We start from the raw sequence: 12,795 nt of genomic DNA, 5'->3' as shown, positions 1-12,795 counted from the left end.
GACTGGACGATGTGGAATGTAGAAACTATGTTCTACTGTAAATTCAATTTCCACAAGTCCATCATGACAGTACTTTCATTTACACGTGGCGTAACATGGTATGGACTATTTCTGTTAATAAGTGATAAAGTCTATATCCGTTGTAGTTATTAGAAGCCACTGGAGGTGGGTGGGAGAGGTGCTTTTAAGTCTCTTCGTATTACTAGTCCTACAGAGGTGAGAGGGCAGCCTCCATGTATGCTGTCATGATGGACTTGGAAATGTAAGTATTCTGTCCTATTGTTAATTCAAATTTTCATAACAATGGTCCTGTATGAGCATTTGTTTGGTTTTTTTGCAGAACGTGTTTTACTTTTTAATGGTACCTTGTGTTGATCCATATGACTTTTGGTTGATTTTTATTCCATTTTTTTGCGAGGAGAGATATGACTTGCCATGACTTTTTTCACACACATACTAAATGGAAGAAAGGTGGGGTTTTGACTTGTTTAATTAATTTTTATTCTTTACTACTTTTCTTTTTCCACTTTTGACCCACTAGGGGACACGAATTTCACCACGTTTGATTGTTTTTATAATACAGTACAATAACTTTAGTAGCCTCATAAGCTACCGTAGAGGATAGACCGGAGGCCGCCATCTTTAAGTTTCTGTGTTGTCCCAATGGGTTGCTATGGCACACAGTCACATTATGGGGGTCTAATGGGTGACAGAGGGAACCCCCACCCTATCAGCCCTTTACATGCCACGGTTGCTCTGACTGTAGCATGTAAAGGGTTTAACGGCTGGGATTGGCATTTCGCCAATCCCCAATGTTACAGCTGGGCATCAGACAACCAGGCTCCTGTTTCCCCTGACACAGTAGACCTGTGTCGGGCTTCTGATTCACCGCCATAAAAAGGCAAATTCATCATAATAAAGTCCCTTAACAGCTGCTGTAAGACGAAAAATGGGCAGTCATTAAGGGGTTAAATGTTTTTAGTGTACAAAATAAAGAAACTGCCAAATCTTGGTACCACTATAATCATGGTGACAGAGAAAATATTTATTCTGCATACTAAATACCGTAAAACTGAAACCTAAAAAGTCAATGAGGATTTTTTTTTTCTCCCCCAAAATGTTAAAAAAGTTATACAATACATACAAGTATCCCAACATGATGCTATTAAAAAAAAAGTACAACTTCTAACGCAAAAATACAAGCCATCATATAGCAATGCCACTGGATACAATTGCTCTAGGTTGGTCATTAGGGTCTAAAATTAGGCTGGTCTTAACAGGGTTAACTTTTTAAGTCTCAAAGAATAAAGGAGAAATCAGTAAATCAAAAAAAGCTCTGACAGGATGCAAAGTTCATATAGGTCATTGGAAGATAAAACTGATGAAATATTTAGAATAAAGACTATAAATTGAGCAAGCACTTTATAACACTGAGCAAACTGTACGTGACTGGTAAACTGTGAAGTGGTAAGACCAACTGGGACTAGGAGAAAAAACACAACCAAATAATGAATGGAAAGAAAAATACGAAGAAGATACTGAGGGTGGTAGGAGAGGCGGAAATGGCTGTGGATGTGCCAAGAGCAGACAGTTAGGATTATTTGTTTAACAAACGCTAAAACCCACGCTTGTGCTCCGGCAGGTTCCTGCAGACAAGTGGGGCTCTAAATGTATTAATATAGAAGACACAACACATGTTCCTTCATTTATTGCAGCATACCTAAAGGATCATAAAATATATTTATAAATGACTCACTGTCCCTAACCCTCATTACATCATGAAGGTGTCATTCCAGTTTGAAGCCACTTTGCAGAAACATCATGAAACTGCTCAAGTAACAATTTCATTAAGGCTACTAACAGCAGCCCTAACGTTTGCTGCTTGAGTATTGTGCAGAAACTGCAGGGTTGAAAGCCCTCCAAATTGTCCCTCCATATTGGCGTACATTCCGTCCTTTATGGCCTCAGGCTGCTGTTATAGATCTGCCTGTGGTCTCATGGCAGGTGGAATTCACAACTTCCCTGGCAGCTGACTAACTGCCTTTTTACACGAGCCGATTATCGTTAAAAAAAACACAAAACGCTAAAAGGCGATCGTGTACGATTCGTGCACTGCTAGGTGATCGGGTGATCGTTGAATTTAGTCCAACCTAAAAATCGGCATTCAGCCTTATCAGCAGTTCTCCGCAGTGTGCGCTGATAGTCTTGTTTACCGCTGGAGAACAAAGGATCTGAATGCAGATAAGAGCATTAGGGCTATTAACTGCTTTCAGCTAAGGCTTAATTTGCACACTTAAAGGGGTTCTCTCGCGGCAGCAAGTGGGGTTATACACTTCTGTTTGGCCATATTAATGCACTTTGTAATGTACATTGTGCGTTAAATATGAGCCATACAGAAGTTATTCACTTACCTGCTCCGTTGCTAGCGTCCCTGTCGCCATGGATCCGTCTAATTCTGATGTCTTCTGGCGTTTTTAGACGCGCTTGCGCAGTCCGTGCTTCTGGCTGGTGAATGGGGCCGCTCGTGCCGGAGAGCTGGTCACCGCATCGTAATCGTAGCTCCGCCCCGTCACGTGTGCCGATTCCAGCCAATCAGGAGGCTGGAATCAGCAATGGAACGCATAGAGCCCATGGTGCACCATGGGAGAAGACCTGCGGTGCACCATGGGAGAAGACCTGCGGTGCACCATGGGAAAGGACCGTCGGCCATCTTAGGGAGAAGATTTTTATAACTCCATATTTCGTCAGATCGGTGAGTAGCAAGCGGTTTAAAAACCGCTTTAAATTGCTATTTTATGCCAGGGGGGTGACAGGGGGAATGGGGTAATGTAAAATTTTGATGTTTGCTGCGAGACAACCCCTTTAATTGCTCTTAAGTAGCTGAGTAGCTACTTAATAGTTTATGCAAAATGATCGCTCAAAGCTGTCACTCAAACTGTCGTTTGAGTGATCTTTGAGCGATCATTGGCCCGTGTAAATCAACCTTAACACTTACAGCCTGCACCTGGAACAAAAAAACAGCAATTGTAAAAGTTAAATTCCATTATTCTAACACTTGCTGGTCTGGAAAGCCTTATAAACCAGCATACAACAAAAGTTAAAAAAGTTCCCTGAGGAATTAAAAGTTAGACAAAGTCTAGAAATGTTAACTGTATCTCACTCCTCAAAGTGGCACTCTGCCCATTTACAATCTGCACATTTAATTTTTGCCACAAACTCCTTTGATCCCCTTTCACATTTGTTTTGACATTTCGGGGTTACTGCCGTTGTTTAGCGCTGTCCTCTGAGCCAAACAATGAAAGAACCAGAAGTGCTTGATTCGGCACATGCCAGACCTGAACAGCACTAGACAGACGTCATTTATTATAAATAGGGGGTCGTCTGTCTGGAAAAACTTCAGATGGCATGCCAGAAGCCAAAGTAGTGCAGCATGCTGGGTCTTGCGTTGAATCTGCAACGGAGGTTCCAAAATGAGCCATATGTGAATATGTGCTTACCATGCCAGTTACCTTTAGGAGTCTCCGGGTATAGTAACATATGGGGATATTCTTTAAGCAATTACTTAGCATCTTCCTCTAGGTATTGGAATTATTACAATTTGTCTAGGACAGCTAAATAGACATAATATCCAAGACTAACAACACTCTCCTAAGAATTAGAGCTTCCCAGGTTACCTTTAATAGCAGATATCTTTTGTTTGAGAAAGGGATGTGTGGCTAATCTGGCGACTGCTCGAGTTTCTACATCGCTGTTCGCCTATAGCAAAAATGTAAAAAATGTCATTAATGATGAAAATATATAACAAAAATCCAAATTAATAAAATAAAGGAACAGATAGTAATAGAACAAAAGCTGCAATGAAAGGGCCTTTCATAGGCTATTTTTTACAATAGGCAATTAAGCTGAGGCAGTTAAATCTATTCAATGTTACACATGCATATAAAATCAAGGCTCTGTGACAAATGCAAAGCTTCTAGACTAGTGTCAATACTTTTTGCATTGTAGGGTAGAAAAAGGGATGAATACCATACTATAATCTGCAATAATACAGGGGATGGGGGCACAACAGAACTCCCTATCTGAATGAGCCCTATGTAGCTCTCCAGCATTGATTGAAGTGTCCACATGGAGTTTCTCTTTGGACCACAATCCTATGTTTTCAGCTAGATGTTCTAGTAAATGCTAGTTTTTAAACTTCAATGGTGAAGGACCACACTCTGGTATATCTCTTCCTGCACATTTTTACATTCACTCCTGCTATCTCTGTGCACTGAGAGTTCACTGGTAGATCAGTTGTTCACCTGCTAAGATTCTTCTGTTGGACCAATCTGCCATGGTGTCATGTATGTGTAAAGCGGCGATCTCCAAACAAAAAAAATTTAAACGTGTATTTTTAATGGGATTAAAGCAAGCCTTCTGAGCCTTTGTTTACATCAGACTGAAATGTTCTTAATTTCTCTACACTTCGACATTCTCCAATCAATGAAGACAATATCAGATCACGTAGGGAACACCCTTCCTTTTATAACTGGGATGCTAGCACCAAGTTGTCAATGTATTCATACATTTCAAGAAGGAACAACAGAACAGATCACATTGTTGTAAGAAAAGATGCTCCCGAATTGTTATAGTAGGGGCAATGCATGCAAATTTCCTAAAACAGACACGTCAAGAGTGGCAAGAGAGATTTCTTTAAAGGGGTTGTGCCAAGATATAAAGTTAACTTTATGATCAGTGGGGGACCCAGGGATCAAATATTGGGGGTCTGGTCTGTCATTGAATGAATGCAGTGGAGGCCACGCAAGTGTGCCACCACTCAATTCCCTTCAATGACATTGGTGGCGATTACTGAGTAGAAGCACTTCGGCGATCCCGGTCACTGAAGTGAATGGAGCACATGTGCCTGGAAGACCTCAACTCCATTCACTTGGGGACCGACTGGACCCTCGTTGTCAGGATCAGTGGAAGTCACAGGCTAGGGGCTAGCTTTATAATTTGCACAACCCTTTAGTCTAGAATGACTTCGGCAGGATCACACATTCACCGACCGCCTCCATCATTACATCACAAATCCTTTCCCTGGAATTGTCCTGTTCATATTCAGTAAATGGTTTTCTTTTTATTATGACTTTGGAAATACGGTTTTCTCCAGACAATGGCGGCTTATGCTTGGTGTGTGTTTACACAAACTAGTCTAACAGCACAGTGCAGGGTTCTGCTTCTATGGCCCAAATTTCAGGTATTCTGTAAATAAACATGAGGCAATATCTTCCGACTGCTGTAAAAAGGCAGTATTTTGTGCTAAAGCTTACTGCGTGAATAATTTCTAAAAAAAAAATATTGTACCTTTCTGATGAATAGAACAGTAATGGAACACTGATGAAATACTCCGATACGTATTCATATTTCAGGAACGCCACCACGCAGTCTGCAAAGTGCTGGTAAATTAGGAATTTTTTCCTCTCCAAAGTAAAGTGTATTGTGCAATTTCAAAAGCAGCATATTATTAAATTATCACCATGGAGTATGTACAATGAAGGGTCATGCTGTTGACTAACTTAAGATTTAGGAGAAGCTTAGTGATTCACTAAGTATCAAGTATGAAATAACAGTCCTAATTTATAAAAAATGTGAATTCGGGGAAATGCAGAGAACGATATGAATCAGACGTTTCCCAGCCTAGACTCAGAGGATCTGATAACTGGAAAGACAGTAGACTGCTTTTTACATCAAGAAGTGTGCACTCACATAGCATGTGCATTCCTACTAGGGTGCAGGCTTGTCGGTACTTGGTCACTATTTTATTAAGCACTGGGAGAATCTACTAAAAATAGGAGTGCGGGCACTAAGGCCCCCTGCACACGGGCGGAAATTCCGCGGCGGGATTTGCCACAGAATTTCCGCCCGTGGAAGCTGCCATAGGATTGCGTTAGAAAACGCAATTCTATGCAGACGGACGCGATTTGTCCGCGCAAAATCATGCACAGAAAACAAATCGCAGCATGCTCTATTTCTGTCACACTCTGGCCGCCGGCTCCGCTCTGCGCATGTGTCGGCTGGCCGGCACATCAAAGAGCGGGAGAGGGGAGTGCCACGCTGGTCCCTGCAGGGGCGCGGGTCGAGTCCCGCTGCGACAATTCCGCTGCGAGATCCGACCCAGCTGTCTGCAGGCGGCCTTAATGAGATATTTTTAAAAGTATCTTGAAATATTTATTGGAAGCGGTGCAAATATTATAGGAGGAAAAAACAGTCTGGATAAATAAAAATGAAAAGGGGGGCAAAAAAAAAGAAAGAACATTTAGGCTGGTTTCACATGACCGAGAAACGTGCGCTAGATTTGTGCGTTGCAAGACACACGAACATGAACCCTATTCTTTTGAATGGAGTCATATACATGAGCGATGTTTTCCTGCATTGCATCCTGGTGCGAGAACAAAAATCGCTGCGTGTCCTATCTTTTTGAGTTTCTCAGAAGGAATCTCCCAATGTTTTCAAGGGGTAAGGCTTCCCACTGAAAACAATGGGAAACACTTGCTGATCCTCAGACATGGCCAAAAGCCACACCGGAGGATCACTACTTAACTGAAGTGATGGGAGGCATTTTTCACATTGACGTGGAAACGCACACTGGCGAGTGCAGGTAGCCTAAAACCACTAAAGGAGAAAAATGGTGAAGAAGCTATAAAAAGCTCTAAAAGGAAAAAAATGAAACACAAAACACAGATTAAAGGCAGCACATGTAGATAAGATCTCAAAGGAGAGTAAAAAGGAAGCCTAAAAAATGTTCTTCCAATATAAATAAACAATAAGTTAAAATTGCAGGAGGAATAATTTAAAATGAGGGAGAATTATGGAGGATAGAAGCCATCAAATGAACAGGACATCATCGATTCCAGTGTCAATGGGAGTGTGAACAGGTGGTCCCCACTTTGAAGCAGTGCCAATCAGAACACCATGAGAGGCCATTATTTAACCTTGGGACATTTTTTTGTGTCAGAAAACCTTTTAACTGTAGAGGACAGTGCCAGGCAACTGCTGGCAAGGCCATTAGCTTATGGGGTGCATAAAATAAAAGGACAGACACACTGTTTTTCTTTAGAAGACTTTATTGGATATTTCAAAATAAAAAGGTTACAAGTTTCTTGGAATTAAAAAAATAAAATGTGGGATAGGTGCATTTGATGAGAACCTAATTCTACAACTTTCTAAATCACTGGTCAGACCACACATGGAATATTAGCGGAAATTTACTAAAGACCAGTGATTCTAGTGTTGGCCTTAGTATAATTGCCATTGGTGCATGATGCGCCCGACATATGAAGAGTCACATCTTGGCTCCTCCATGTGCCCACACAGAAATCTATGCCAGCTAGCAGCTGGTGCAGATTATTGGTATAATTTATACCAATTTCTAATGCAAATTATATATCGATATGCAAGTCATGGGCGGCCACAGCGCCTCCTGACAAGCCACTCCCATGTTTTGGGAAAGTGGTGAGGGCGATGTAAAAAATAAGAAAAAGTCAAATTTTTTTGCAAGTGGGGCTTGTGAGAAAATTGACACCTTATTAAATGCCAGAATTCTGGCGTAGAAGCAGTCATAAATCCCCCCCTATTGTGTACAGCACTACAGTGGATGACAGTACTCTGTTGCTTAGTTTAGAAAAACAAATTTTATGACTGTGGGGTGGCTTAATAACCATGTATAAATATGGCTGCGGTCAACATTGCTGGCAGCCATGATTGTTTAGTATAAAAAAAAGCCAATATCTTCCAAAATAAGTTGATATCTATAAACTTTGAATCATTCTAATATTTAATAGCAAGTCCAAATACATTCAACAGAAGTGTTTACCCGTCACCATGTATGCAGTCATTGCTTAAAAAATAAAATAGTTCTATGTTCACACGGTATGAATTGTACTCCACTTGCAAAACCAGGCAAGATGCAGTATGGATGGCGGTTTCCACCTCCACGCTCAAGAGAAAAAGCCAGACTGCATGTCAGATCTTCAGAGACTGTGTGTGCTTTCACCTTTACTCACTAAATATTCAAATAAACAGAATCGAATGCGCTAATGCTTAAAGCAGCAGTGTGTGTATGTAAAAGAAAGCTGTTTTATATGCAAGTATAACAAAAAGACTAAAGCCTCAGAGGTCCATCTACTGCAGCGCAATTCAAGTTTTGCAAGCTCAGCTTCTAAGGCTACAGGAAAGGCTCAATAGGATTAAATAAATTGCAGTCCTGGAGCCTTTAGGCGTCATGTCCACTAAGAAATTCAGGCCCGCGCGGATTCTCCATGCAGAATCCCGCAGCGGGTCCCTCCTTTCACGCGGACATGAGGCCTGAAAATTGAATTAACTCACCTGTCTGGACGCTGCGGGTTCCAGTCCGTCGCGGCTGGATCTTCTTTGCTCCTGCCTGGCGGATGTGCTCGGCACGTGCATGCGCCGTGAACTCTTATTTTTTTTGGAGCTTCTGATCTCCCGCGCCAGAGAGCAGAAATTAAGCTGCGGATGTACAGCGGATCCGGACGGCTTCCATAGGCTTCTATAGAAGCCTGCAGGAGACCCACACTAAAATGGAGCAAGTTGCGAGTGATTTCCCGCACACGCAATCCACAGGTATTTCCTTACCTGCGGGTGTCCAATGCATCCCTATGGGCGCGGATCACGCGTGCGGGACACCCGCACGGATTTCCTAAATAGATTAGGCCTCATGTCCACTAGCAAAATTGAATTGCAGATTCCGCGGGTGAAATCCGCATTCAATTTTGCCCGTAGGGAATCATTAGCCATCCACAGTCAATTAAATTGAATTTTGCACCCGCGGATGGCATTTTAAATCGATTTGCGTTTTTCACGTGTAGGGAAAAAAAAGCAGAATGCTCCATTTTCCCGTGGATCGGCCACATTGCTATCTATAGATGGGGATATCTGCATACAAAAAAAAAATAAATAAATAAAATATCATTTAAAGCAAATCCATGCAGAATCTGCAGCAGATTCTGCACAAATCATATTTTTCTAGTGGACATGAGGCCTTAATCCACCCAGAGGAACAATCAGCACCTGGCAATTGTATCACTGGAGGAAATGGCAACTCGTTGGGTAGATCCCTCCCCTCCAGCTGATGGCTTATATGCGGCAGTAAGAATTGACAGCCCATGCAAGCTGTCAAACTGCCGTGATGGGAGCTAGCTCAGATTATGGCGGTTTGCGAAGGCTGTCAGCACCTGTGGGATATGCTGCAGTCTCAAGGTCCCGAGCCCACTCCATATCCAACCCACAGCTGTGACATACATGCACGTGTCACAGAGGATAAATGAGTTAAAACAAATAAAAGTTTGGTCTTTTTATGCCTTTCTATAAGCAGTGGGGACCTCCCTGGCCTTTGCCTATAGAGTCCTGTTTTGTTCAGTGTGCAGCATGTGGTACATGTTGAATCCATCACTCCAGAGGTCTCCAGCGCAGCACGACTTTCTTTGGATGTCGTATGCAATTTCTTTGCCACGTTTCAAACCAACTTTTGTCAGGTTCTCTCATCGTTTTCCTCTATCCACCTGGAATGCTGTTGACAAGTTCCACGAGTAGCAAACTTCTTGATAACATTTCGAACTGTTGAAGCTGGGCTGCCAAAGTGTATGGAAATAAGCAGTCTTACGGTAAAAGATTGCGCCTGGTGATAATAGCATGTCTGGTCTGATCAGACAGCTCTCTTTTCTTTGCCATTGTCAACAAGGAAAAAGGAACAACACTGGCGTTTTTAAGCATCAAACCTACAATCCACAGGCTAATAAACTGCATGTGAACTCTGAGAAGATGGGGGACAGGTGAGCGCATTTTCTAATTAATTACGGGTTAAGGCCCATTTACACACAAAGGTAATCTTTAAAACGATTGAAAGTTTTCGTTATCTTTTTGCATAAAATGTTAATGGCCAGTAAATCTTCATGTGCATGTAAAGGGCCTCCAGGAGCTGTTTGCAGAGCCCAGCGTGTCACTGATCACAGGCCCAGCTGTGCAGATACTTTATCTCTGTACCTGAAAGATGGATTTTAAGTTCACCTTAAAATAATCATTCAGATGAAAAGTGCATGATGGGAGCGTTTACAGGTACAGATTATCGCTCATTTTTGGTCGTTTGAACAACTTTTGAGCAATCATCGTTACGTGTAAATAGGCCTTTAGTCTGATTTGGTCCTTTGCAGGAAAAAACAGATGTAAAACTAGTGCTTGTGTGTTTCCATATCAGACATATAAGTTTATATATTTATGCATGCAGTTTTACTAAAGACTTCGAGGCAGATTTATGAAACTATCTAAAAGAAAAACTGTTCTTTGTTGTACACACCACAATTGTATCACAGCACAATTCTCATCCTACATATTAGGAGACAATACAAGGATCTCTCCCATGATCTGTTTATACCCAGGACTGCGACAGTAACAAGAGGTCATCTGCTACGTCTAGAGGAAAGCAGGTTTCATCACCAACACAGAAGGGGGTTCTTTACTGCAAGAGCAGTGAGACTGTGGAACTCTGCCTGAGGACGTAGTGATGGCAAATTCACTAAAAGAGTTTAAGAGGGACCTGGATGTCTTGAGCATAAATTAATCATATTACCAGTTAAGGTTACTAGATTTCTGTAGATATTACGTTGATCCAGGGATGTATTCTAATAGTTAGAACTGGAGCCGGCAAAACCTTTTTTTTATGCGAATAATTAGCTCTTGCGTTCCCCTGTATTACCAGACTGTAGTATGTCCTTTTGCAGCCCTACAAATTATGCTGTAATGTACATTTATACTGGGCACAGGCTTGTACGTACTTGATCGCTAATGTATTCAAAATGGTGGTAGTGCCTAGTATACATCAATATTTAATAGCATAATGGATATTGTACCATGATCTGAACACAACACATTGGAAAGTGAAGTGATACACTGAATTATAAACACACTACCAAATCCATATATTCTAGGTTATACGCTCAAATGCCAGATCTCACTGTGTACTCCGAATCAAATCCACAGCAGGATCCACATTGTAAAGTGTATTATTAACCGTGATGAAAATTGATTGTTCTGTGCACCAATTAAAGTCACAGGAGGGGAAAAAAAATAAAAAATAAAATGTCGCTTCTTGGCATGGAATCCGCACCCAGATTTGATGCATCGAACTGCGCTATAACTGCATGTGAATCTGTTGTTGCAACAGATGTGCTGTAAATATCACTGTGAAAACACATGGATTTCTACTATGTTATTGTTCAGGGTTTCAAATTCCATTTCTTGACTTGAAGCAAAACTGAATAAATAATAGTTCTTTAAACGATTTTCTGAAGGATAATTGTTCAGTCTAAACGCAGCATTAGAATTAAATTAAATCAATTTGCCAAACAGAGCAAACATTTTTCAAAGCATTACTACACACGTGAGGTCCTCTAGATTAGCAGTTATCACCTATAGCCGTGGTTTTAATTAAATGGGTTGTCTGGTTACTGGACGCTCCAACGCTGCAGCTTGCTGCGATCCTGGGGATTGATGTGACAGATGTGACAGATGATGTGACGGCTGCAGTATCATCTCCCATTCTCTTGGCATTGGCGCTCACATCCTCAGCGCCACGATGTCAGGAGTTCAAGAATGTGATGTTGTAGACTCTCATTGACCTCAGAAGTCCCGTGATTTCTTGTGACATCATCTGTTACAACACACCCCAAGACCGCAGTGGGCTGTAGTGCTGGATCCTGGTGGCCGTGGAGGAGTAATCCCTCTGTTATTTTCACACAAGGGTCCCTATCAAAAAGAGGTTGTTCAGTAACCAGACAACCTCTTTAAACAGACATATCAGTTTCATTCTACTAGAGCAGTACGGTGCAAATTAGAAGTGCTGCACAAGAGTCAGGCGTTCATGTGGTCGCTACTGACTACTACAAACTCCAAGGAATAGCTTTATTTACATTTTTTTTATTATCTCCCATTAAGGTCACAGTCTAAAATTAAGCTAATCTGCAATGTCCTTCATTAGGCCCTGCTGCTCGACGTCTTCAGTATCCAGCAGTAGTATCCAGGCCCCAGCTTTGGCGTAGCCATCAAAAATGTTTTACTCTTCCTTTATTCACTAATGGCTCCCATTGAACTGAATGAAAGCACAAAAAAGGGAATATGCTTTAAACTTGGCACAACCCCTTTAAGAATATTTATATTCGTAAAGGATACGTTAATTTTAATGCATAAATGATGCACAGAAATCTTCGCCTAATCTTTTCACACCCCCTAATAGTGCTCCGCAGCAACTAACGCTTTCACTGACTTCCAACAACAGGTTTAACTTACTAAATAGTGTTAAAGAGAATCTTACTCTGGAAAGTGAAGAATGTCTCTACTTTCCATTTGTATCAGAAGAAATGAGAAACAGATCCCACAGCCGGAAACTTCCCAGACACAAAATACAAAAGTTTTAACTTGATAAGTTTGGGATGGGAACTGAACCCATTACTTTGCTTTTAATACGGTTATAAATGATGCATTGGAATGCAATGTACTAAGGAAAGTGTAGCACAAAACAATCAGTGCTAGGATAGGTTCAAACGGGTCGTACATCAAAGCAACCCTGCAGATAGCAGACATCTTAAAGCTGACAGAGGAACGGCATCCTAGGAGAAAGGCTGGTGCTGCTGCAGCGCTTCACTCACACAGGATAAGGATTTGTTCACATCTGAGTCGCGGCATTCAGTTTTCCTTTGGCTGGCATTCTTTTCTGTTCCTATGACAGAAGATTTGACTCTG

At 41.5% G+C, this 12,795-nt stretch overlaps 1 protein-coding gene across 1 annotated transcript in view; it reads right to left on the bottom strand.

Annotated features, from left to right (window-relative positions):
* SRFBP1 (serum response factor binding protein 1) overlaps nucleotides 1-12,795 on the bottom strand; it is an 82,225-nt gene that overhangs the window by 11,238 nt on the left and 58,192 nt on the right. The window contains exon 5 of the mRNA XM_066603109.1: nucleotides 3,675-3,756. Within this exon, the coding sequence (XP_066459206.1) occupies nucleotides 3,675-3,756 (82 nt within the window). The remainder of the gene's footprint in view (nucleotides 1-3,674; nucleotides 3,757-12,795) is intronic.

Source organism: Eleutherodactylus coqui, chromosome 5, assembly GCF_035609145.1.
Source record: "Eleutherodactylus coqui strain aEleCoq1 chromosome 5, aEleCoq1.hap1, whole genome shotgun sequence".
Classification (NCBI taxonomy): Eukaryota; Metazoa; Chordata; class Amphibia; order Anura; family Eleutherodactylidae; genus Eleutherodactylus; species Eleutherodactylus coqui.
Note: the sequence above shows the minus strand (reverse complement) of the source record. Positions and strands in the feature narration are given on the sequence as shown.